This window comes from Lindgomyces ingoldianus, assembly GCF_010093535.1.
Source record: "Lindgomyces ingoldianus strain ATCC 200398 unplaced genomic scaffold BDR25scaffold_32, whole genome shotgun sequence".
NCBI classification, from domain to species: Eukaryota; Fungi; Ascomycota; class Dothideomycetes; order Pleosporales; family Lindgomycetaceae; genus Lindgomyces; species Lindgomyces ingoldianus.
This window is the reverse complement of record NW_022985193.1, coordinates 700849-727865: the sequence shown is the minus strand read 5'-3', so window position 1 is coordinate 727865 and position 27017 is coordinate 700849. Positions and strand designations below refer to the sequence as shown.

At 33.9% G+C, this 27017-nt stretch overlaps 4 protein-coding genes across 4 annotated transcripts; 1 reads left to right on the top strand and 3 right to left on the bottom strand.

The window, feature by feature from the left end:
* Positions 1-18961: 18961 nt before the first annotated feature.
* On the top strand, positions 18962-19616 carry BDR25DRAFT_359350 (uncharacterized protein; the record flags this gene model as incomplete). The annotated part of the gene is made up of 4 exons (XM_033696067.1): positions 18962-19093; positions 19148-19234; positions 19320-19410; positions 19447-19616. The coding sequence occupies 4 exons, from the start codon at positions 18962-18964 to the stop codon at positions 19614-19616; spliced, it is 480 nt and encodes a 159-aa protein (XP_033543680.1).
* Positions 19411-22093, bottom strand: BDR25DRAFT_268370 (ADP-ribosylation factor-binding protein-like protein GGA1). Its single transcript, XM_033687104.1, has 8 exons — positions 21905-22093; positions 21763-21850; positions 21630-21705; positions 21280-21573; positions 20956-21228; positions 20488-20902; positions 19911-20437; positions 19411-19857 (listed from the first exon to the last, which is right to left on the bottom strand). The coding sequence occupies exons 1-8, from the start codon at positions 21990-21992 to the stop codon at positions 19657-19659; spliced, it is 1962 nt and encodes a 653-aa protein (XP_033543679.1). The 5' UTR covers positions 21993-22093; the 3' UTR covers positions 19411-19656.
* Positions 22094-23178: 1085 nt separating this feature from the next.
* On the bottom strand, positions 23179-23418 carry BDR25DRAFT_236204 (uncharacterized protein; the record flags this gene model as incomplete). The annotated part of the gene is made up of 1 exon (XM_033685541.1): positions 23179-23418. A coding segment is annotated over one exon (240 nt), but the record flags the coding sequence as incomplete, so codon positions are not given.
* Positions 23419-24147: 729 nt separating this feature from the next.
* Positions 24148-24790, bottom strand: BDR25DRAFT_236361 (uncharacterized protein; the record flags this gene model as incomplete). Its single annotated transcript, XM_033685544.1, has 3 exons — positions 24148-24313; positions 24378-24536; positions 24645-24790. Coding segments are annotated over 3 exons (471 nt in total), but the record flags the coding sequence as incomplete, so codon positions are not given.
* Between the last annotated feature and the right edge of the window lie 2227 nt (positions 24791-27017).

Sequence of the window (27017 nt, the reverse complement as noted above, 5' to 3'; positions counted from 1 at the left end):
GCAAATTGCAGCATGTTACAGCATTTTGCAGCAAATTGCAGCATGTTGCAAGCTGGTCGCGCATAGGGCTAGTGCGCGAGGGACTCGGATCGGCAGAACAAAAAGCCGAGCAACACGAGTAGAGCAGAAAAAGGATCGATAAATAAAAACACAATCAATACAATTAATCAATCATCCCATACATCATATCCAAACCCATCATTCATCTCAGGAAGCCTAGAAACAGTGCTTCAATCTGACAGCTTCTTTGCCTTCTTCCTGTCACTGCGCGCCCTAACCTCCTTTAGAGCTGTTAAGCGCAGACCTTTCTAAATGTAGCTGCCTTATTAGCTGCTTAAAGCTTAGTAATTTTCTATTACGCTAACACTAGCTTATGCACCATTATTGCTGCCCTTTTTAAGGCTTTTTCTCTAGAGGCATTACCCCCCTAGAACCCTCTCTATACGTAGAGCTACTTGCAACACAACTAATATCTACTAGAGATTGCTGCCTGCTACTGTAATCTACTGTAGTTTGCTGCAATTTGCTATAGGTTGCCGCAATTTGCTGTAGTTTGCTGTAATTTGCTATAGTTTACTGTAATTTGCTATAGTTTAGTGCAATTTGCTATAGTTTAGTGCAGTTTGCTATAGTTTGCTGCAATTTGCTGTAGTTTGCTGCAATTTGCTGTAGTTTACTGCAATTTGCTGCAATTTACTTTATGCATTTCTTAACACTACTAGGTAATCTCTTACTAACAACTCTAGACATTAGCCTATTATATTTAAACAGCAGTTAAAGAAGCTAAACTAGCAGTTGTGCAAGTAAAACAGCTTGTTAAGGTATTACATGTACTACATTAATCTTTGCGGCGATAGAGAGGCAGAGGCAGAGGCAGCGCTAGAGCTCTCTAGGACTCTAAGAAATTCCTGCAGAGGCAACAAACTACACAAGCTGCTGCTCTACAACTAGGGCTTTAATGCTAAAACAATTAAATTAAAGATATTAGGTAGCAGTATTAGGCGTAATGTGGCAGTATTAGGCAGTAAAAGGAACAGGCGCAACGCTAGAGACTGCAAGGTGCAAAGAAGAGGAAGACTATTATAAAAGCAGAAACACGTTAAGAGCTAAAGCTAGAACCTATTCTTTTAATTACAGCTAATAATTAACTAATTTCTAAATAACTAATCTTAAATTTATATAAACTTTAAGTTTTTAAAAAAGAAATTTTACTAACCTAATTAAAGCTAAGAATTAGCTAGCTATTATTTAAGTAGTTTTTTTTAAGCTATATTAGTGTGTTAGGGATTAGTATTATTGTGAAGCTATGTAAGACACTAGAGGCATAAGGAACTAGATTAAATGTATTGCTAGAGGAATCCTTTGTAGGTGTCTATATATATGCGAAATAAGTAGGTGAGTGTTGGCAACAGGCTATAGTGAGATGCATATAACTATAGTGCTAACGCATCTAACTATTGTGTGACAACACATCTAACTATTGTATAACAATAGTGACAACGCATCTAAGTGTTACTACTGCAAACAATTAGCTACATTAGTGTGTTAGAGATTAGTATTAGCTACGCTTAGTTACAGGCTATAATTAGTTACATGCTACAGTTAAATGTTGTTGTTATGCGTCTATTACCTGTCTAATACTACTTTGCTAAGCATTATGCTGTAACTATTCTTTAACCTAAATAACCTACCTTAATGCGCTAACTATTGCTCTAAGCAAGCTTTGCTTTTACAGATTATTTATAAACTGTTGTAGTATTTTAAACTTTATTTTATTAAAGTTATATATGTTATTATTTTAGATGCTATACTTAGCTTTAATATTCTTTATAAAGTTAAACTAGCTTTAAATTACTATAAAAAATTTATAAAAAGCTTTTTTATAGTTATACTTATGCTTAAACTTTACTTTAAGCTTTAAGTAACACTTAATAAATATATTAAGCTAGTTTATACTAATATAGCTTATATTATACTTAGTATGTAAAGAATTAGCTATATTAGCTATAGCTACTAGCTAAGAGGGAAATCCTTACATATTTAGCTTAAGTATGTGCTAAATAATTACTTACTTTTTATTATTATCTAGTTTTTATAAGTTAGCTATATAATTAGCTTAGAAAAGTTATTTAGTATGTTAGTTACTTATTATTTTTTTAAAAAAAACTTTATAAATAGCTATAGTGTGTTACTTAAAAAGTGTTATATTTTATTTAAAAGCTTAAAGTGTATACTATATCTAATGTTTTTTTAATATATCTAAGTAGTGTTATTAAAAATGCATTAGTGTAAAAAAAGTAGTGTAGTAAAGTCTTAGTAAAAGTAAGTAACTTAGGTGTGTAAGCAACTTGCCTGTGAAGTACATTAAGTATATAATTCTTTAACTAAAGTAGCTTTTAATAATAAAAGTACTTTATGTTCTACACTACATTACTACTAGGCCTAAGGGCTTGTAGGGTAGGTTTAGAGTGCCTCTAAAGCAGTTCCTCTAGAAGAGCTTCTTTCCTAACATTATTACTTATTAGTTAGATAGTAAAAGAGGTAGAGTAAAGTATATATATAGTCTCTCTAAAACTACAGTCCTTTAAAGCTTTTTAATAAGTTCTAACTAAATTTTACTATTATTACTTTTCTACTACTTAAATGTACTATTTTTAAAATAGATTTTAAGGTTAGCTTTTTATAGCTAAAGATACTTTAAAATTAAGTTATAACTTAAGAAATTAGCTAACTAAAATCTTTAAAAGCTAACTTCTTTATTAGTACCTCTGCTATCTATGTAGATAAAGGAAAGATTATATAGTAATTTTAACTATAACGTACTTTATAGACAAGTTACTTACACACCTAAGTTACTTACTTTTGCTAAGACCTTACTACACTTCCTTTTCTACACTAATGCATTTCTAATAATACTACTTAGATGTGTTAAAGAAACATTAAATGTAGCTTATACTTTAGGCTTTTAAATAAAACATAACACTTTCTAAGCAACACACTACAGCTATCTATAAGGTTTTTTAAAAGATAATAAGTAACTAACGCGCTAGATAACCTTTCTAAGCTAATTATATAGCTAACTTATAAAAGCTAGATAATAATAAAAAGTAAGTAATTATTTAGCATATACTTAAGCTAGATGCGCAAGAATTTCCCCCCTAGCTAGCAGCTATAGCTAATATAGCTAATTCTTTACACGCTAAGCATAATATAAGCTATATTAGTATAAACTAGCTTAATATATTTATTAAGTGTTACTTAAAGCTTAAAGTAAAGTTTAAGCATAAGTATAACTATAAAAAAGCTTTTTATAAATTTTTTATAGTAATTTAAAGCTAGTTTAACTTTATAAAGAATATTAAAGCTAAGTATAGCATCTAAAATAATAATACATACAACTTTAATAAAATAAAGTTTATAATAGGCTAGATATTTACTAGAGTAGTTATTATAAGTTTAAAGAGATAAGGACAGCTAAAAGTAGTCTAGCTAGGTAACTAAAAGTAGACAACAGCTATCTAGGGCATTAATGCTAAAAAGTAGGCTATTTTACTTTTTATTATTTTTTAGAGTAGCAACTACTTTTTAAACTAGTATAAAAAAATTTACTTTAGAATTAAGTTATTATAATTTCTAAGCGCAGCTAAACTACTAATTAGCTTAGTCTAGACTAGTTAAAGCACTTTAATGCGCATATAAAGAAGTGTACTATTAGTAGCTACTGTCTGCTAGTTATTAACAGCTATAAAAGCTATAACTTACTTTATTTTTAGTAATACTATAAAAATAATAAAATTATTACTATTTATATACTTTTTTACTTATTACACTTTTTATAGCTACTTAATATAGGTTATTTTACTTCTTTAAAAAAAAGTGTATAAGTGCTAAGCTAAAAACCTTATACATAACTAAATTACTTATATTATAAAAATAAAGTTTTTACTATGCTTTAAAGCAGCTTATAATGCTATAATTACTTTTAGTAATATCTAAAAAGAGTTTTAAGGCGCTAGATTAGTTTATTTTAACCTATAATAAGTTATAATAAGCTTTAATATAAAGTTACACACTCTATTACTACTACTACTTATTTATAATAAGCCTTAGTAGTTGTAAACTTTAAGTAATACTCTAAAACTTAGGTTATAATTAATGCTTATAAAAATAAAAATTTAAAAGTATCTAAATAGTTTACTAACTTTTATAGTTAAAGTATTTAAAAAGGTTTTAAAAAGAGCAGTAATAATTACACATAAGCTAGTATTAGTATAATAGGAAATTACTAAGCTTTAAGTAGCTAATAAGGCTACTATATAACATAAATTACATAAAAAAGTAAATTAAAGTAGAAAAAACTTTAATAATTTAAAAAGGCCTACACTTAATAGCTTTAAAGAAGTTTAGAGTGCATAGTAATAGAAAAAAGGCAAAGAAGCAGGTGTAAGCTAAAGTAGGTAAGCTCTTCTAAAGGCGCTATAGATAGTGTAATTAGACTAGGCATAACATGTAAACATGTAAGTAAGAAGCAGAAGTAGTATCTAAATAATATTCTAGGCTGTACTGTACTATATAGTGCTAGAGCGGGTTGTTATAGGCTATAATAGAGTTTGTTAGGGTAGAGTCTTAGCAAAAGTAAGCAACTCAGGTGTGTAAGCAACTCGCCTATAAAGTACGTTAATTAGTAATTATTAATAAAGCTTATGTTAAGTTTTTTTATAGTAGTGCTTATATAAAAGTAATTTTAATCTTATAAAGTTCTTTTTTTAGAAGTTTAAAAAGAAGTGTGTTTTAAAATGTTCTTTTACTAAAATAGCTAAGTAATAAATGTATTAAATGTATTACCTACTTTTTACTTTATATTTTAAAAGTAATAGTAGTTTTTATACTATGTTAAAAAAGAATTTTATGTAAACTTATGTACTTTAGTTTAAAGCTAAGTCTAGGTTTTAATAGTGTCTTTATTAATAGCATAACTAATTAGGTTCTTATAGACTTTAAACTAAATCTAGTTAATAAGTTATTAAGTTTAAGTAGTAAAGTTGTCTAAAAAGTTTATATATTTTTAGATACTATTTATATCTCTTACTTAAGTGTCTACTTACAATAAGGTTAAAGACTTTTTTAAGAAGCTAAGCTTTAAAAAAGACTTAATCTTAAATAACTAACTTAAAGTCTTATTTAGGCTAGCTTAGAATTAGAGTTAATCTAAAGTAGTTTTAAAAAATAGGCTAAGTGTTAAATAGGCTCTAACAGCTAGCTGCTTATAGTATAAGCACTTAAGTAGCAAGAGTAAGAGTGGTGTACAGTGTGCACAGCGTACAAGGTAGGTAAGGTAAGAGCAACATGTTTCTAGTTTTATTACTCTTTTCTTTCCTCTGTATAGAGAAAAAAAGGGATATTTAAATATTTATGCATAGAGGTTTATACACAAGCATTATGTAACATAGATACATAATCCTACTTATGTATAATTACATATATTTAGGCTATAACACTACTACTATGTATAGACACTAGCAACTTTTTATTTTTATCTAAAAAGTTACCTCCCTCTTATTTATGTAGGTCTATCTAGTTATGTTTTGCCTATACTTTACTTTATTTATTAAGACTTGCCTTAGTAATGCTGTATATTAAAATAGGCTAGTTATACTATGTAAATAACTTTATAAATAGTGTAAAGTGTTTTAGGCTATTATTATCTAGCTTTTATGCGCTTACTTTAAAAGTAATTTAGTAGTATATAAGCTATTTTATGTAGGGTTTTATGCTAGAATAGTGTAGGATCTTTGCGTAGGCAAGTGTGTAAAGAGGTGTATATAATAAGGTCTCTCTTTTTTCTTTACTTTCTCTTCTTTATTCTTTACTTTCTAAGCCCTACTATATAATTCTCTAGCTCTTTTCTCTTTTTATATAGTGCTAATAGTAATAGATACTTCTACTTGCACACACACACACACGCACACACACACACGCACACATACACACACACACACACACACACACAGAGATGTCTCTCTAGCCTTCCTCCTCTACCTCTAGCGCTGTTAGTGTGGGCGTCTTTAACGTCCTTATGCAGTCTAGCGGCCTATGGCGCATCTGCGTTACTCTTTTAACTAGTTCTACTACTAATTAGTAGTTTATTTAGTGTCTTAGCATAAACATATAAATCTTTTAGCTTTTCTACTTTTTTTTTAATATAAAATGCTAATTATAGATAGGCTAAAAAGCAGCATATAGCAGCTTTACTATTCTATAATATTAATGTTATCTTACTTGCTAGCACTAATCTGCAGCTATAGGCAGCAAAAGTTGTGTTGTAAGAAGTACTTTTATGTAGTCTTAGTCTAGAGTTGCAGTTAGGTCCTAGTAACTTTATATACTTATTATTATAGTAGCACTACTAGTGCCTCTCTCTTTGTTAAGTGTTATATGCTAGCTAACTTCTAGGCTAATGCCTGCGCCTTGTGCGTATAGCAGAGCTGTGGTCTGCATTGTGACCACTATACGTGAGGGGTGGTGGCTTTTTCTTTTCCTATATACTAGACAAATAGACTGTCTTTCTTATATATCCTTTTCTTCTAATCTTATAATAAGAAAAATAAGTGTGTATAATAAAAAAAAATAGGCTTTATATAAAGTGTTGTTAGTCTAGTTAGTCTAGGGCATTTTTGCGCACAGGATCTAGCTAGTCCACAGATGCTTCTATCTAGACAAAGGGGCAGTTAGTTAAGACTAATAATTAAAAAGCCTAATTTAGTGTTTTCTTTATACATACATTTACTAAGTTGTCTTTACTATTAATCTACTTTATTTTAGTAATTTCCTTTTTCTTATATAATTTACAAAGTAATATAATGTTAATTATAAGTTACTTTTTACTAGTAGTGCCTAGCTTAATAAGGTAATTATATAAAAACCTTAAATTTATGTAGATTACTACTAGGATTAGTAGCAGCTTAAGTGTTTATATAATTTACTATAAAGTTATACTAAAGGTAATTATATTATTAAACTTTTTAACTATGCTATATAGTTTACTAGTAAGAACACTCCTAGTTACTCTTTTACACTTAGTAGAATTTTAGTGTATAATGTTGCCTAGTATTTTAAAGTAGTTACTTTACTTTATATAGTTCTTATTACTTAATATAATTAAGAATTCTAGCTATAAGCTAAAGTTTTTATTATTAGTAAATAATCTATTTATAAAAATAAACAGCTTTATACTATTAAGCTATAATAGTAGAAAGGTAAGACTATGCTTACTATTATCTATTTAATATTAGATTTATGTGTTAAGTGTGTTAATATTATTATATAAAAAGTTTATAACGTACCTAACAGATTAGCTAGCTACACAAGTTAGCTAGCCACTTTTGCTAAGCCCCTACCACACTCTACCTATCTACATAATGCCTTAACAACAACACTAGATTAAATCTTCTAAAGAACATTAAATACAGCTTACTCTTTAGGCTTTTAAATAAAACTTAAAACTTTTCTTATAACACGCTGCAGCTATTTATAATGTCTTTTATATAACACTAAGTAATTAACGCGCTAGACAGCCTTTAGAAGCAGAATGCTAGCCTAAATTAAGGAATTTAACTAAGCTTAAAAAGAAGGTAGTTATTAAGTATATACTTAAGCTTATTACACGCAGATTTCTTTTTAGGCTTATAGCTATAGCTAATATAGCTAATTCCTTGCGCGCAAAGCGTAATCTAGGCTAGGTTAGCTTAAACTAGCCTAGTATGTAGGTTAAGCACTGCTTTAAGTTTATAATAAAGTTTAATTATAAGTATAATTATAAAAAAGCACTTTATGAAAATCTAGAGGTTATCTAGAGCTAGTTTTGCCTAGTAGCTAACATAAAAGCTAAGTATAGTATTTAGAATAAAGACATATATAACTTTAATAAGTTAGGCTTTATAATAAGCTAGATATTAACTAGAGCAGTTATTATAGCTTTAAAGAAATAAAAATAGCTAAAAGTAATATAGTAAGGTAATAAAAAGTAGACAATAACGTACTTCACAGGCAAGTTGCTTACACACCTAAGTTGCTTACTTTTGCTAAGACCCTACTAAACTACTCTTCTTACACTAATGCATTCCTAACAACACTACTTAGACGCGCTAAAAGAATGTTAGATACAGCTTACACTTTAAGCTTTTAAATAAGACATAAAACTCTTAAAGAAATGTGCTGCAGCTATGTACAAAGTTCTTTAAAAAATAATAAATAACTATAGCGCTAGACAACCTTTATAAGCTAATTCTACAGCTAACTTATAAAGGCTAGGTAATAAAAAGAAGCAGGTGATTATTAAGACTATACTTAAGCTATATGCGCAAGGATTTTCCCCTTAGATAGCATTTATAGCTAATATAGCTAATTCTTTGCGCGCTAAGCGTAATCTAGGCTATGTTAGCATAAACTAGCCTAGTACGTTTAGGAAGCGTTATCTAGACCTTAAAGTAACGTTTACGCGTAGTACAACTATAAGAGAGCTCTCTGTAAGGGTCCTAGGGTAATTTAAAGCAGGTTTAGCCTTGTAGAGAATATTAAAGCTAAGTATAGCATCTAAGATAATAACATGTATAACTTTAGCATAACAAGCTTTATTATAAGCTAAATATTTATTAACTATACTTGCGCTTAAAACTTTACTTTAAGCTCTAAATAACGCTTTATAAACATACTAGGCTAGTTTATGCTAACATGGCCTAGATTACGCTTAGCGCGCAAAGAATTAGCTATATTAGCTATAAATGCTATCTAAGAGGAAAATCCTTGCGCATATAGCTTAAGTATAGTCTTAATAATCACCTGCTCCTTCTTATTACCTAGTCTTTATAAGTTAGCTGTAGAATTAGCTTATAAAGGTTGTCTAGCGCTGTAGTTATTTATTATCTTTTAAAAGACTTTGTACATAGCTGCAGCATATTTTTTTAAGAGTTTTATGTTTTATTTAAAAGCTTAGAGCGCAAGCTATATCTAACATTCTTTTAGCACATCTAAGTAGTGTTGTTAGGAATGCATTAGTGTAGGAAAAGTAGTTTAGTAGGGTCTTAGCAAAAGTAAGCAACTTAGGTGTGTAAGCAACTTGCCTGTAAAGTACGTTAGTTATCTAAGGCATTAATATAATAAATTAGGCTATTTTACTTTTTATTATTTTTAAAGGCTGCTATTACCTTTCTACTTAGTATAAGAAAAAGAATCTGTCTTAGAACTAGGTTATTACAGTCTTTAAGAACAGCTAGATAATAAATAAGCTTAGGCTGCAGTAGTTAAAGCACTTTAATAAGCATATAAAAAAAGTTATAGGCGCTTATTAGCTTTTTATTATTAATAGCTATAAGAGCTATAACTTACTTAATTTCTAGTAGTACTATAAAAAGAATAAAATTATTACTATTTATATGCCTCTACACTTATTACACCTTTTATAGCCTTTTAATATAGGTTGTTTTGCCCCTTTAAAAAAAGTGTATAAGTGCTAAGCTAAAGATCTTATATATAACTAAATTACTTACATTATAAAACTTAAGTTTCTACTATGCTTTATACACGCTTATAATGTAGTAATTACTTTTAGTAATATTTAAAGAGGGTTTTAAAGCGCTAGTTTAGTCCTATTTAACCTAGAATAGGTTAAAATAGCCCTTAATATCTAGTTATGTACTTTATTACTACTACTGTCTATTAATAATAAGCTCTAGTAGTTATAAACCCTAAGTAATACTTTTAAATTTAAGTTATAATTAATGCTTATAAAAGTAAAAATTTAAAAGCATATAAACAGCTTACTAATGTCTATAGTAAAGGCCTTTAAAAAAGTTTTAAAAAGGTTATTAATTATTACATATAAGCTAGTGTTAGTGTAAAAGAAGATTACAAAGCTTTAAGTAGTAAATAAGGCTGCTATATAACATAGATTATATAAAAAAAAGTAAATTTAGGCAGAAAAGACTTTAATAGTTAAAAATAGAGCTTGTCTAACTGCTTTAAAGAAGTTTAAAGCGCGTAGTAATAGGAAAAAGCTAAAGACACAGGTGCGCGCTAAAGAAGGTAAGCTAAGTTAAAGGTAATGTAGGCAGTGTAATTAGACTAGGCATAACTTGCGTACGTGTAAGAAAGTAGTAGAAGTAGACTCTAAATAATATCTTATGTTGTATTACTCTATATAGGTCTAAAGTAGGCTGTTTTGCGCTAGAATAGGGTGGTTTTAGTGGGGGCTTAGCAAAAGTGGCTGGCTAACCCGTTAGGTACGTTAGTTTATGCAGTAATAGATAAGTTAAATGCTGCCTTTAGTTAACATATAGATGTACTATATGCCTCTTTTACATGTTACTTAACATATTATTATATAGCATCTTTATTCTTTAAGTTAATTATATAAAAGTAGCTTACTTATCTTTTCTAAGTAAAAACTACTATGTTATATATAAGTTTAATTTTTTTTACTATTAAACTTAATAAGCTACTTTTTTACTAGAATAGTTTTACTTTTTATATAAAACTTTACTTTTTACAGGTTTTTTTTTTATAAAAATTTTTATTATAATGCTTAAAGTGTTGTCTGTTTATAAGCTAGTAATACTAAAAGTATGCTTTTTTTATTAGTAATTAAAAAGTAAAGGTTATATAAAAAAATGTGCATATGCAGCTTTTTTTTATAGTAGTTATAGTATGTTTTAAACTAATACAGTCCTAATTTAGTAGCTTTATATAAGAGTTATACAACCTAGAGTATTATATTTAGTAGAAAGCTCTAGCACATCTCTTTTAGTAGCTTTATATATAGTGTGCGTATAAGCTTATCTATTAATTAAATGTATGCTTATATAATATTATGTAGTTTAAAATGCATTTTATACATAGCTTTTAGGCTTACTTTTATAGCTAGAAGTAGTCTCTAGCTTATTCTTTAAATACTTAGTAACTAAGTAAAGATTTTTTTCTTTTTATCTAACTAGCTAGTAAATACTAGGCAGGATTTCTTATATAGTTAAGTTATTTTACCTTTTACTTTTTATATAAAGTAAAGGTTAAAAATCTAACTTTTATACTTTATTAAGTTATACACTATAACTTTAAAAGTGCTATTAGTAATTAAAGTGTCTATCTTTATATAGTCTAATTTTTTAAATAGTTTTTTAGGTGTAGTAATTACACTATCTATATAAAGCTTAATAGATAAGGCTTAATTATCTTTTTTTTTCTAAGTTAGAAATACTTAGTCTAAACTTTATATAAGTTTTTTTTTACTTTTTACTTTTTCTAGTATTTATATCTTCTTTTTACACTAGTGCAGCATTGCTATCCTAAGGGGCTTAGTCTATAGTAGGCTTTAGTTCTGCCTCTGTAATATTTTTATAAAGTTATTTTTTTTTCTCTTCTATAAGAGATTTTTTTATATAGGGATTAGTTTATCTAGGTTATTTATTATAAATAAGTTGTTTTCTTCTTTTTCTTTATAGTACAGTTTAACCTGCGTATATTAAAGCTTTAGTAGGCTATTTTTTCTTTTAATAATAACATCTCTCTCTTTAATGCTCTTAATTTTATATAGGCTAGTCTAGCCTTCCTTCTCTCTTTATGCTATAATCTTTAAGCTAAGAAAAAAGTTAAGAACTTTATATATTATAAGGCTATTATAAGTGTTAATTATATAATTAATGTTTACTTTTATATAGTTTTTTAAAGTATCTTTATTGCCTTTTATACTGCGCTTACTTATATAATAATGTTTAGTAATAGTAGAGAGTTTAGGTTAATTTTTAAGTATGCTCTAAAAACTAGCAGCGTAGGTACTAGACTATACAGGCTAGCTATGGTATTTAAAGCCTTAACTGCTATCTGCAAAATAGCCTTATTATTTATATAGTTACCTAGCTTAGTCTTTAAGATGTTAAACACTTATTAAAAAGGTGTGTACACACGCTTAACTTTTTTAACTGCCTAATATACTTCTATAGGCATCTGCTTATATATAGCTTTTATAATTTTAATATAAGCTTAACAATTTTTTAAAGCAAAGTTTATACTAAGGTTATATATAATGTAGTCTAGAGATCTTTAATAAGTGTTAATTTAGCATTTACATAGTGCATCCTAGGTATCTTATGTAGACATAGATTTTAGAAATATAGTAGCCTAAAATAATGTGTCTACATTAATAACATATAAAATATCTTTATTATTAATTTATATAACATTAATAATAACTTTATAGTTAAAGTAAGTGTTATTTTTAATTATAAACTTAAATTTTTATAAGGCCTAGTTATATAATTAGTAAAAGTAGTAGAACTTTTTAATCTTTTCTAACACTATAGTATTAATGTTGTAGCTAGCGCTAGTTAGTATCTTTTAAAGTTTTTTTATATAAAGGTGTTTAAATTAGCAGTAGAGGCAGTAAAGTTTTAATTTAGTAAAAAAAAAACATAAATTTTTTCTTACTAACATTAAAAAAAAGGTGTTCTTATTTTTATATAATAAAAATAGTAGTTTTATCTTTACATATAATTGTTAGATTAAAGCACTGTTTTTAGGCTTCCTGAGATGAATGATGTGTTTAGATATGATGTATGGGATGATGATTGATTGCATTGATTTATCAATTCTTTTTCTGCTCTACTCGTGTTGCTCGGCTTTTTGTTTTGCCGATCCGAGTCCCTCGCGCACTTGCCCTATGCGCGACCAGCTTGCAACATGCTGCAATTTGCTGCAAAATGCTGCAATTTGCTGCAAAATGCTGCAAAATGCTGTAACATGCTGCAATTTGCTGCAACATGCTGCAATTTGCAGCAACATACTGTTCGAGCTTATTGCTCGTACTATGTAGCAGCTTTCGTCAAGCGTTCCTCCTGTCTTGACAGTAGGTGCGCATATCTGTTAATAATAATATTTAAAATGTTATTAAAGTATGCCCTAAGTTAGTTAGCATTTACTAGTAATAGTAAGAATAGTATTAAAGTCTCTAAAATATAGTATATAACTAGACTAATTAAGTTCTAAATTTATATAGTACTAATTAATCTCTTTAGTGTCTAGCTTTTAAAGCTAATATTTATTTAGCTAAGTGTTTAATTAATTTTTATATATAAGTTCTTTTATATATACATCTTAAGTTAAGACTTACTAATAGTAGAGATCTTTACTACGCTTATATTCTATAGTTTACCTTAGTATACTATATAGTATTAGTTATTAAGAATAAACTACTTAGCATACTTCTTAGGTTTAATGCTATAGATGTTCTTTTCTGTTACATAGTGTAGATAGGTAGTAGAGGTAAAGTAGTTAATAGCTTTCTTAGCATCTTTACTCTTTTATTTTATTTTCTTTACATTATGTAAATTATTCTTTTTCTTAAGGTAATCTTTAAAGTCTTAGATGTATAAAGTAATAGCTTTAAATAATAAAGTTTTATTATAAAAATCTTTATATAAGGTAATGTACTAGTTTTTTACTTACATATAGTTATTATAAAAGTAGTTTAATAACTAACATTTTTCTTTATAGTAAATAAAGCACTTCTTTGTCTACATGCAGTTATCTCTAGATTATAGCCTAAACCTAAATAAAGATCTTTTATATTGTTCTTTTCTACGCAGAGAGAAGCTTCTTTCTTATTATGCAAAGTTATATTAGCAGTCTATGTAGTATACATTATGCAGTTTCTAGAGGTATTAGTTTACCCTTTAGTCTATAGTAACTTAAAGTAATGCTTATAAGTTACTAAATACAGCTTTATATAAGAGCTTAATAGTAAACATAGCATGTTTTAGTTCTAGTTGTCTTTAACAAGCTTATATAATAGTAGTGTGTAGTAAAACATCTTCTTAAAATTTTATTTTTAGTGCTCTTTATATAATTATAAGCTTGTTAATTATTATTTTAAAAACTTTATATAAACTTTTATTAAAGTTTTTTTATTAGCATTATATAAAAGTTATTATTATCTAGTCTATTTAGTACTAGCTATAGTTTACATTAGTATTAAAGTAACTATTTAAGGTGTTATATAAATGCTTTTAGTTATATCTAAGGCCTATGTTATATATATAGTATATATTTACACAACTTTTTAAGATATCTAGAAAGATGTCTATATACTAAGTTTTTTTTAAATATTTAGCTATTAACATAGATTAATAAAGATCTTTATTTTATTTATAAAAATATTATATAGTTAACTTATATAGTTATTATTTTTTTATACTTTTTAAAATTATATAATTTTATTTACTAAAAGTTTTTCTTTAGTAGTTTTCCTTTAGAGTAGAAGTTTATATAGGTTGTAATGTAGTATAGATTATATAAGTAGTATTAGTAGTGCATACACTACTGCAGGCAGTAGTGTGTACAATTAAGGGTGTAGAGCAGGCATTAGGTAGGGTAGCATGTATTATTTATACAGTAATTAGTGTAGTACTAGCTAAGATGTAGAAGTAAGTAATGCTAGTACATTTAGTATTATTAGCAGCATTATGTTTAGTCTACTTTTATATAAAGCCTTATATAGTAATAAAGGTTATATATAAAGCTTTTTTAGTGTAATTACTTTTTTTATGCTATATTATACAGCTTCTAGGCTTAAGTACTTTTATTACTTAGCTATAGTATAATTTTTTTATTTTTTAGCACTTATATAAGCTCTTTTTTAAACGTGTAGCTAAGTGCTAAAAAGTTTTATAGTGTTACCTCTAATATTCTTATATCTTTTATAACATAGTCCACAAGCGAATGTTCAACACAAGCGAGTGTTCCGCCCTACTACTAAATTTAACTTTAAAGACTATTAATTTAACAACGCAAAAATATACTATATAAAATAAACTACTATAAGATTATTTAATATCCTTGCATGTATAAGAGTTATGCCTAGGCTTGTTGCAGCGCTTGCAGCGCTGTGCGCACGCTGCGCTGCTTTTAGCAGTTAACTTCTTCTAAGGCATTTTACTACCTCTTACTATACTAGTAAGCTTCTAAGTACTTAACTTAAAGCCTTAATAACTTATTAGAGTTTTTTCTTTCTAAATTTACTTTTTTTTACACTGCTTGCGCTTTATAGCTACCTTATAGGCCCTTTCTAGGGCAGCTGCTTAATTGCGCTGTAGAACAGCAACATAAGTTATCTTAGTAGCACCCTTACTTAGCTGCTTTGCTAAATTAAGCATAGTAAAAGAAGACAAATTTTAATGCCTTTAAATCTAATTATATAGTAGAGTTAACTAAGCCTTAACTTTATAAAAATTACTAGGTGTTTAAGCCTCCTAGGCAGTATTTAGTAGTAGAGTAGCTAGCTAATTAGGTAGCTGTATATTAAGCTTTAAGAGCACTAGCTCTAGGTTAAATAGGACTAGTCCTGTAGCTCTAAAGCCTGCGCAGATATTATCTGTTATAATTAAGCAACTAAATGCTGCTTTAAAGGCTAGTAAGAAAGTTAGCTTATTAATATAGTTAATCTAGTAGCAGATTAACTAGCTAATCTTAGTACTGTACGCGCACTTTAACAGCAAAAAGCAGCTAACGTTAAGCAGCTGTAGAATATGTGACACATGTGCTAGCATACAGAGCGCTATAATACGCCTTTGCTTGCAGAGCTTTAGAAATTTAACAGAGTAATAGCTCTTATAGCTATTAAAAATAAGTAGCTGCTATAAGCTTACTAAGCAATCTTTTATATGCAAATTAAAGTGCTCTAGCTATGTAATTTTATGTTTATTAGTTATCTAGCTGTTATTGCTAACACTAATAGCCTAGTCCTTTAGTATATCCTTATCTTTATACTAGGCAGATAGGTGATGCTTGCCTTTAAAGATTGCGTACAGAGGTATTACCTACCTATCTGCGTTAATGCCTGTAATAACTGTCACCTATTTACAGTTGCCTAGCTGTATAGCCTTTAGCTAATTATGTCTATCTATGCCTATAACAACTATTTAGCTTAATATAACTCTTATCTAAAAGCCTGTCTTGTTAAAATTATACATGTCTTAATCTATAATGCTGTACTTTAATTATGTAGCCTTTATAAGCTTAAACTACTTGCTTATAATTACTAGATCTTTGCATTTTGCTTATTAGTAATTATACAGTTAGCTAAGGTAGGTTTTAACTGCTAGCGTACGCGCAACAAAGTTAGATAGCTAGTTAATACCTGCTAGTAGAGCGCTGCGCTTAGTAAGAAGCTTGTTAGCTATCTCTTATACAGCACCTAGAGTAGGCGCAAATCCTTAGGAATCTAGATTAAGTATATGCTTAATAATTACCTTCTCTTCTAGCTTTGTAAGCTTCTTGTTATTAGCCATATAGTTGCGTTGCATAGTCATCCCTGCGCGTTGTTAGCAGAGAGCTATTTAATTAACATTGTAGAGTGCTGCAGCGCGCCTCTTAGTTAAAGACATGTCTTTATTAAGAGCTTAAATAGCTAGGTTAATTCTAGCCTTTTTTAAAGATAATTAATTATATAGTTGTTAATGCATTGCAGTTAGTAGTAGGTTGGCTGCGTTTTAGTAGTAGAGCAGAACACTCGCTTGTGTTGAACATTTGCTTGTGGACCATGTTAAGCTATTTATATAATAGAAAATATTTTTTATTTTTTTTATTAGTTATTACATAGAGTTATTAGTTGCTAGTAAGATTTTATTATAATAGTATAGTTAATTACTTTTCTAGTAGATTGCGCAGGTACTGCTGTTGTCTAGCTGCTAAGTTATACAGCTTTAATAGCTTTAGTATGCGTTTTATACTATCTTCTTCTTACTTTATACAGTAGTAGAGCTTACTATATAATGTAAAAGATTAATCTACTATTATTTAGCTACTAAGTTATATAGCTTTAATAGCTTTAGTGTGTGTCTTACACTATCTTTTTTTTACTTTATACAGTAGCAGAGCTTACTGTATAATGTAAAGAATTAATTTACTATTCTAAAAAATAAGTAACTAAACAAAGTACTTTATAAAGTATAAGTACTCTGTTATTACTCTTTTTAAAAAATAAGTAATAAAACAAAGTACTTTATAAAGTATAGGTACTTTATTATTACTTTTACTAATTTATAGTTAATTAAATTAACTACTAATTAGTGTTAAATAGGCTTTAATAGCTAGCTGCTTATAGTATAAGCACTTAAGTAGTAAAAGTAAGAGTAGTGTACAGTGTGCATAGCGTATAAAGTAGGTAAAGTAAGAGTAACATGTTTCTAGTTTTATTACTTTTTTCTTTTCTCTGTACAGAGGAAAAAGAGGATATCTAGATATTTGCGCACAGAGGTTCGCGCACAAGCATCATGTGACATAGATACGTGATCCTGCTTGTGCACGATCGCTTGTATCCAGGCCGCGACGCTGCTGCTGCGTACAGACACTAAGAGTTATAAAAGTAATTTAGGCTTATTTATAAGCTTAACTAATTTTAGCTTTTAAAGCTTTTTTAGCCTTAAGCTAAAAAGCTTTTATAAAAAGTAACTATATAAACACTTTATTAGTTAAGAGTTACACTAGAATAGTAGTAGAACTAGTTTAAGCCTACTTTAGAAGAGTACTACAGCGTATTATATTTGCCTCTATTGCTAATAGTTACTATAAGTAGCCTATAAGAAGCGAACTAGTAGTCTTTAAAGTTCTAAAACTTAAAAAGCTTAGTATAATAAAAAAGTTATTTAATTTTTATTTAGTGTATCTTAAAAAGTTGTTAGGTTTAGTTTAACTATGTCTTTAATAGTTTTTTAAGTTTTACTTATTTTTTAACTTAAAAACTTAGTGTTTTTTATTTTTTACCTTTTATACTCACTAATCTAGTAGAATTTAGTTAAGGCGCTAGGATATAAAGTGCTTAAAAAGTTAAGCACTAAGGTTGTTATAAGGCGTCTCTAGAACAGCTTTAGAAGAGGTAGTAGCTGTGGCTCTGCTTTTACGTGTGTTACTACTACTAGCTATTATTATTATAGCTTTTTAATTAAAGTAGAGCTTAAAAAGTAGTATTAGAAGTAGCCTTTTATTCTTTAAACTAACTATGTTTTTATAAAAGAGTATAAAGGATTTAAATTATAAAAGCACTGTAAAGCAGAAAGCATAAAGCGTAGAAAGGGGTATAGAATAGTATTAATAGACAAATCCTTAAAGAGACTTAGGGGTTTATAAGAGGATATATATATATGTGCTAGGGCACGTGACGGGATGTCATGTGCCTAAGGCCGGGCCGAGGGCTCTCTAGGGAGAGTCCGAGGCATGTCCAAGTTAACCGTGACATAGGCATAACATATAAATATGTAAGTAAGAAGTAGAAGTAGTCTCTAAATAATATTTTAGGCTGTACTATACTATACAGTGCTAGAGTAGGTTATTATAGGCTATAATAGAGTGCGTTGTGGTGGGTCTTAGCAAAAGTAAGCAACTCAGGTGTGCAAGCCACTCGCCTGTGGAGTATGTTACCTAACAAACTTATATCTAAAGGTTCTACGTATCTGCCCCAACCCTGCCCTGCCCTGCCCTCTGCGCTACCCCTATCTCTAAGTATTTAGCTGCACCTCTCCCCTTAGCTAGTTTAGTAGTTTTTTAATATCCTTTTGTACAAATCCTATAGGCGTTAATAGAACTCCCAGGTTTCTAAGTCTCCACGCACTCCCATATGCGTCTGAGTGGATTCACACCGCATTCAGACCTATTGTCTTGCCTGTGCCGTTACAATGTATAGAATAGTAACAGTTCTAAGTAATACTATACAGTGTAGCATAGCATAAAAAATTGTTGTACTGTGGCGCAATATTGCTACGTAGGCGTTTTAGTAGAGATTCTGCGGCGCTCGCATATGACACACATTATTGATTATGAGGAACTTGAACAGCTAAGGCTTTAGAGGCTTTAAAATCACTAAAAGATATTCTTAGCCCCTTTTTACAGTTTTAAATATATATAAGAGAAGCGTAAGAAAAGAATGCGATTTGATCGCTTAGAACGCTCCATTTACTATGTAAAACATTTGGGCTCCCCTCCTTCGAGAGGTAAGATATTTGTAAGGACTAAGAAGACGTTCTGGTTCCTAGTCTATCTTCCCAACACTGTCGAGGTCCGCTGAAACATGTGAACAATATGTGTGACTCCGTTTAATGTCATCATACAGTTAGTTAATGTCACACATCGTCTAAACACTTGCTTTGCTAATCCACAACCTCGTTCCATATTCTCATGCAAGCAAGTGCATGGGGGAGTCTAAGGGCTTTCATAGAGAGCGAAAGAAACTCTCCCCACCACTAATTTATGCCCGATTAGATCTGACAACCCATATTGTGTAGCTCGCGTCACCCCGAACCAATTGCGATATACTACGGTCTGCTGAATATGTGGTAGTTTTCAAGAGAGCCAGAATACCTCTACTATTAAGTGGTCAGAATCCAAGTAGGCGTGGCCACACTTGAACAGGGGGAACAGGGAGAAAAGGCAAGTTTCGCGACCCAATAATATCTATTCCATCCAACTACACCGATGTACCTCTCCATTTCAAGCAGCCTACCATCGTAGCATCATTCCACGCCCGCCTTCTCCTCGCCCCTCAGAAGATCCCGACTCTAGTCATGCCAAGGTGCCGCTAATAATGCATTAAGAAGATACCCAGAAACATCCCTTTCAGTGTTATGAAACTCCAAGACTTGAAATTTCGCCCATCTCATCTTTTCTCGCCCCCCCGACCGAATATGCTGCTTTCCACCTCATCTTGACATTGCTACCCTGACCTCGCTGGACGCCGTGTAGCTTGATAGTCTGTGTAATACCGTTCTGTTGGTTTGGGGAAAGAAAGATGCTCGATTGGGGCTCTAGTTTGAGTTGGTAGACCTTTAACAGAGCTTAGAATCTTTCAAATACAAGAAAAGGCGGCGGGGTATTACCTTTGACACAGCAACCTGCAGTGTCAGATCCGTAACGGGCATTGACGTGTTATTTGATATTCGGGAGTTGATCAGGAGCACAGTCTCTGATTCTCGAGAAACATGGAACACAACGTTTATGCTAGTGTTATTCACCGTGATTTCCTTCGATGTGTCAGGGACCGCAGATGCAAAAGTCCACTCGTCATCGTCATTCGCGGTCATAGAGCTGGCCTGTGCTAGATTAGAGGAGGGAGCAGGGTGGGGAGCGCCCATGCCAGAAGGTTGTGGTTTGATGGATTGCTGAAATTGGAAGGGGGAAGCTTGCCGGGGAGTGGGAGAAGCAAGTGCAGCAAAAGGATCCGGCGTGAAGCGAGCGGGCTGTGAGGGAGGAGGTTGAGGAAAAGCAGATGGAGGTGGAGATGGTACTTGAGAAAGAGGGCCAGAGCTTGTGAGTCCTCCGAGGAGGTCGAAGTTCGGTTTTGGAGTGGAGGGTTGTTGAATTTGGGTCTGAGGTTGTGGTGATGACATGCCCGATAACCCAAGGACTAGGAACGCTTCAGTAAAGTCCCACATTTTCAAGGGGAGGATTACTAACCCGAGCCGTTAGAACCACCCAACGAGATGCCGCCAGTCTGGCCGAAGGTGTCGCCGCCTAATGACAATCCAAGAAGGTCATCCTCCAAGGTATTGCCCCTCGGCGCTTGCGGTTGCGGAGCCGATGAGTTGGATGGTGCTGCAGCTGCAGCTTCGTCTGGTTCTCCGAAGTCGATCAGATTCAAGGTATTATCCGCTCCTTTCGAAACCCCTGCACCGCTCCTCCCAAGTGTACCCTGGGGGATCTTGTTCGCGCCTTCAATATCGCCTTTCCTGAAAAGTTTGTACCTTTCTATCGTTCGATGTATACTGTCGTTTATTTCGAATAGCTTTGCTACTGCTTCGTGGTCGTCAGACTCCTCTTCGCACATCTTCTGAATCTTTGGCTGGGCACTCGCCAGTGCATTTGCGAGTTCCTAGACCATAGTCAATTTCACCAGCCGTAACAAGTAGATTAGCTGAAGGGTACCTCGAAGACATCGCCTTCTTTGATCTGGTCTCCTGGCTTGTATCCTTGTAGCATTTCCTCGAGTATTTTAGCTTTCTGCTGGATCCGGCTAACCTCCTCTGCGGCCTTGGCCCGGTAATCAGTCTTATTTCTTGTGTCGTAACCAGCCATAACCTTCATTAGCTTATTGGCCTCTTGGAGGTCTTGTGGCCCGCCTCGACGAATCAGTTCCTGGAGCTTCGCCGATTGAGCCTCCCGTTCTTCCTCTTCCATCTCATCGGCCGACCGAAGGTTCTGTCTAGAATTAGTAACATGCATTGCCCGTGCTCAATTTGTTTAACGCACATCACTTGGGTTCAGCACTGCCGCATCCTCCTGCCGTATCTCGGGAAACATATAGCCCTTGTAACTCAGCAGCCTGTGCATGTCCCGTATGAAGCCCAGGTCCTCCTTGTGCCGCGATGTCTGACATATCGTCTGCCGCCATTCCTCTATCAGCTCCAGAATGCGATTCTGCACACGAGTCGGATGCACCGGAGGGCGCTCTGGGAATCTGCGGACAAGCTCGTTGAGAAACTCCTTCGTGCTTATTTGGAGGTGGAAAGGATATCCGCAATTTTTGACACATATATCGAGGAGCTGCGAAACGTGAGTTCTGTGTGCCGAGTGGGGGCAGAGGAGGTAGGCATCCGTACATTGAGCGCGAGGAGGGAGACGTTCGGATTGCGGTGATTGATATAGTGTACAATTGAGACGGCAGCTTCTCGAGGGCTATGATTACAATCTTAGAACTAAATTCACCACGTTGTGAGGCGACGGGTTCCTTACGCATTTCCCTTCTTCGCGTTGATCAAGTCGGCGATCTCGAGGTTGAGCGCGAGGTTGGGCTCAAAGTTCTGGGGATCGCAGGCGTTTACTAGAGCATGGGGATTAAGCACATGTATCGTTTAGAGCACTATGAGCTTCTCACATATGAAGCGCTGCAGCTGCGACGTAGGAGGCTCTGCAAATCCGCCATACCGATCTCTGGCGGCCATGCGCGCCGACGCTGCTTCCATGGACGCCAGGCAAGGAGTTTCCGATGGCGAATAGAGGAAATAATATATCAAGGGCGACGTGGGTTGTGAGAGCGCAGTGCGCAGGGCTGCGAAGGCTGGAGTGGTGGTGAAGTGATCTCAACCAACCCTGTGAATTATGGCGGGGAGTTCTGCGCCCTCAGCCACAGTCTTGGCATTCACTACAAAGGCCGGACACCACTTGGATGCAGGCAGCGAGATATTCAAGAACACGTTGAGCGAACACAATTATTTCTTCTGCATATTGTGCTTAAGTGCATCAGAGAATTCCATGTGTACGCCGATTTTAAAATCCCTCCCCATCTTGCCCTAACCTCTTCGCTGGCACTGTAGTCTTGGAAAGGATGTGATTCCCAGATTCCAGCAGTCGAGATCCCTTCATTTGTCTTGAGCATACTTTAATCTTATCATAGGTACTACGGAGGTACTGTGCGCTTTCCTTTTCGCGTGGATACTACAGAACCTTTTTCTTCGAGTCGTATTTTCTAGTATGGAGCCATTTTATACTCATTAGTTCCTGAACAACTCGCTCAGGATCCTTATTCTTCTATTTGAAACCCTGGATGTTTACAGCTGTACCCTCTGTATAGCCTCCGACGTCAGTGATTGTGAGGAGTCCTGTCTTCGACGGATTCAGTCTCATAATCGCATTAGTCTCATAGTCTGCTGGATTGGACATGGCGGAAGGGGATAGACTTTAACATGATCCTCCAGGTGGCAAAAAAGCCTGAAATGAGATTACACTGGAACGAGCAGCTCCTGCATAACAAAATGTTCAGCCTAGTGCATCGACTGTATCGTTTCGGCCAGGTTTCCAGAGTGCATCGCACAGTTGGCCAACCAGCGAGTCCATCTGTCGAAAGGGTGCGCCGCAAAACCATATCATCTCATGCAGAACGACCTCTAGTCGTGGAGAAAGAGATAGTCGAATATTGGCACTCATTCCGTCGTTTGTTCTTTGTGAAGGAGTGCAAATAAACGGAGGGATTGCGGGATCGCTGAAGTGGATCTCTAGTGGTCTTTTGGTGACAACCATTTTTCTAATGGCCACAGCGCCAAACGAAGACGCTCCGTCGACGTAGATCGAACCTTCTAGGAAGTCGTTCTCTTGATCTCCCGTGGAGCTGTTGCTCAATTCGACGAAAGAAGCCACAATGAATTGTTTGATTCAGAAGAGAGTTGTGATACCAATTGTTCCTAACACCCCAAGCATACTCGAAAGCAGGTCCGGGTTTCGCTGTTTCGAAGCTCTGGTGATCTTGCCATCTGCCAGCACGACTTCAAGCCAAGCGACGGCTCCATCGAAGAATCCATACCAGAATGAAGATCTACCTCTAGCGGTGCCAGTAGATGAGCCTCCAACGGTCGTGTTGGGGAAGACCAGAATGACAGACGGCATAGGACCATGCCTCGGTCCTTTTCAAACGAGCTTGTCCATGGAAACATTTGGTTCGGCTATAGCAAACCTGCAGATCGCCGGTATGTCTAACGGTTCGAGAATCGTGTATTGTTCGCATATAATTAGTGGATCCATGGTATATCTCCGTTCAGAACCCCCGGACTTGTTCGGAAATCCCACGCACCACAAAGCGACGAGTATCCAGTTGGAGAGGGTTGGAAATGCATGATAGGAAGAATTGGCGGGGCTTGTGATAAAACGACGCCTTGAAAAGGCTGTACTGGAGGATTTAGTTCAAGGCCTTTTAGGTGAGAACGTAAAACAGTAACAACAAGAAAAGAAGGCGACGGCTCATGCGAGAAATAATAGACGGATAAGTAAATGCATTCCATAGTGACACTTTTCGGTAGGTCTTCAGGTTATTCTTAACGCATGGTTTATGAAAGGATATCGGGCGCATGAAAAATCTGGATCCCGGGCTGGACTTGAAAGTGCCTGCGGCTGAACAATGAAAGAAGCTACCTCTCTCAGGTGATAGGAAAGGCCTGAGATTTTACGTTCCGTCAGTGGTTTTAACGGTCAGCAAAGCAAGGTATGAAAGTCCAATATTGCAAAGCCAATACCAAAATGGCTAGCGAAACCTGATTGATCTTGTACATCGCGGGATTCATGCAGTACGAAATATTATACTACTCTAGTCTTCAACGGTTCTGTTTATTTCTCTGTTCCCTTACGAAGTCACTTGCCCATATTCCTCACCGCGTCAGCTGAAATCTGCAGGAATCCTCTAGCGGTAGTTGCTAGCGTGCCGTAGTATCCCAAAGGCCTTCCTAAACCAATCCTGTCCTTCATGTTCATCTCAATCTCGACGTAGGAGACGCGAAATGCGAGATGAGCGCCTATACTATAGTTTATCTATTTCCTGCAAATACTTAGAAAAAATGGCAAATGTTTATTGGCCGGAGAACGCATTTGAGGAAACATGCCGGTCAGCTCCATTTAGTTCATCAAGGAGGAGGACCAAGACGGCGATTGGTACATTCTCAATAAAATTTACTTGGTATCGGTTGGCGACGAACAGTAGATCTGCGGTACTATTGGCGTAATTGGTCGTGTCGCCCATGTAACTGCCGAATGCGTTAAATGCCGTTAATTCTTGTCATCCATGATGGTGTAAGACCACAATTAGATGCTTGAAAGATACGAAAATGACGGGAGAGGAAAAGTACAGCTACGAAAAGGAGCTGTTTGCTTTGCTCTCCAGCCGCTGAAACACAACTCCCTTTTGAAGGAATAGATAGTATACTGTGAATGGAGCTCCCCAGGTTTTGATTGCTGGCGCAAACATTAGCATCGGAACCCCGAGACCCAGTTTCATCGCCGTTGTTGGTTCTTGCTAGGGAATTAGACAGAAATAAAGCATATGAGGGGCTTCACATAGTGAATGGGAAGGGTATCTCAGGTGAAGACAGCTAGGGGAGGCTCAAGTTCATGCTAAACTTAAGCCATTTGCTAAGACAATAAATTAGCGTTTTTTTGTTGTGTGCAAAATTTGCTAGATTCTGTTACGATATCCTACCTCGACTTTACTATTGCTAGGTGCCTTCTGCCGGTAACTAGTCTTATGTAGAGAGGAAAGGATAGGAAGGGGGAACAGAGAGGAGGCTAGGTGGAGGGGTTTATGGGAGAGGTTTCCTAGTGCTTCGACTTACGACGGTGTTTAGAGGGTGTACAGTCCTCTAAGCTATCCTGGCGTAGCTAAGGGAAACTAAAAAGGGGAAGAGAGGAAATAATAAAGGAGTAAGATGACTAATGTGTTTGTACTATTATGAATAGAATAATAGTCTTCACACGCTTCTTGCTAGGAAGGATATTGTAACGGCACAAGCAAGACAATGGGTCCGAATGCGGTATGAATCCACTCAGAGGCATATAGGAGTGCGTGGGGACTCAGTAAACTAGGAATATCATTAACACCTATAGGCCTTGTACAAAAGGATATCAGAAAACTACTAAGCTAGCTAGGAGAAGAGGTGCGACTAAATACTTAGAGGAATAGAGGTAACAGCAGGGGACAGGGTAGAGGCTAGGTTAGAGTTAGAGCTAATACAATAATCTTTTAGAGGTTCTAAGTGTAACAATTCTCGTTCCATCTCAGGTCGCCCGGAACCTCCGGAAGGCCCCTGTATCGGCCCCGACCTCGACCTGGCCCCGACTCTGCCCTGCCCCCTGCTGTACCCCTATTCCCTTATGTATTTAGTCGCACCTCGCCCCCGTAGCTAGCTTGGTAGTTTTCTGATATCCTTTTATACAAGGCCTATAGGTGTTAATGGCATTCCTAGGTTCAGAGTCCCCACGCACTCCTATATGCCTCTAAGTGGATTCCTACTGCATTTAGACCTATTGTCTTGCCTGCGCTGTTACATTATATTAAAAAACTTGCTTTTACTAGTAACAGCCTTATTACAATATTACACTAATTATTTGTTTAACTACATTTAAGCTCTAAAACGCGTCTAATTTAGTTTAAGTTGTAATACTTACACACTGTTATATTAAACTATTTAGTCTATAGACTAGATTCTATTAACCTCTAGTTAACTAAAGCCTTTAGGTTTAGAACTTCTTATCCCTATGTACTTAGGATTGCCTTTAGAAAAGTTACAAAGAATGCGCTAAGGTAGAGACTTAGAGACTACTAATAACTTATTAGAATTAGAGACAACTGCTAATGTCTAACTAACTACCCTCTAACTCTAGAGTTAAACACGCTCTAGCTAAGCCATACCACCACCCTGTCAACAGCTAAACCTGCGTCCGCAGGACCTAAAGCTAGACCCACCTAATTTAGAGTTAACTTCTAGTAGTATATCTATGCTTAATTACAAGCACAGCTTAAGCAGCTAATCTACTAAAACACTGCTAGGCAACTACTAAATCACCTCTAATAATACCTTAAATTATCTCTACTACCCTAATAGCAAGAGACCTTTTAGACACCTCTAATAATACCTAATGCTACTTTACTAAACGCACGCCTAAAATTAATAACTGCATAAATAGCAAAGAACAATAGCAAGCCTTAATTCTTAACAGGCTAGACATTAATACAGATTACTATTAGAACAGGCGCGCATAGCGTTTAGGTTTAGAGGACACTGCTAGCAGTGCAAAGGAATACTTAGCAAGGACACCTAGCTAAATTAGACTAGTTTTAGTTTAAGAATATAAAGGACATAATAAAAGCAATACTTTATACTATAACTGCTACTAATAGAGACTATTAGTCTATAAAGAGGGGGGTAGTGTAACAATTCTTGTTCTATCTTAGGTTGCCTAGAACCTCTAGAAGGCCCCCGTATCAGCCCCGACCTTAACCTGGCCCTAACTCTGCCCTGCCCCCTGCTGTACCCCTATTGCCTTATGTATTTAGTCGCACCTTGCCTCTATAGCTAGCTTAGTAGTTTTCTAATATTCTTTTGTACAAGGCCTATAGGTGTCAATGGCATTCCCAGGTTCAGAGTCCCCACGCACTCCCATTGTCAGATTGAAGCACTGTTTCTGGGCTTCCTGAGATGAATGATGGGTTTGGATATGATGTATGGGAT

Bases quoted from the DNA above. Each gene is read 5' to 3' on its own strand.
- BDR25DRAFT_268370 (XM_033687104.1), bottom strand. From the start codon at position 21,992: ATGGAAGCAGCGTCGGCGCGCATGGCCGCCAGAGATCGGTATGGCGGA. The intron at 21,706-21,762 runs GTAAGGAACCCG...TTGTAATCATAG, and splicing joins AACGCGAAGAAGGGAAATGC to CCCTCGAGAAGCTGCCGTCT. The intron at 21,229-21,279 runs GTGCGTTAAACA...AATTCTAGACAG, and splicing joins CAGTGCTGAACCCAAGTGAT to AACCTTCGGTCGGCCGATGA.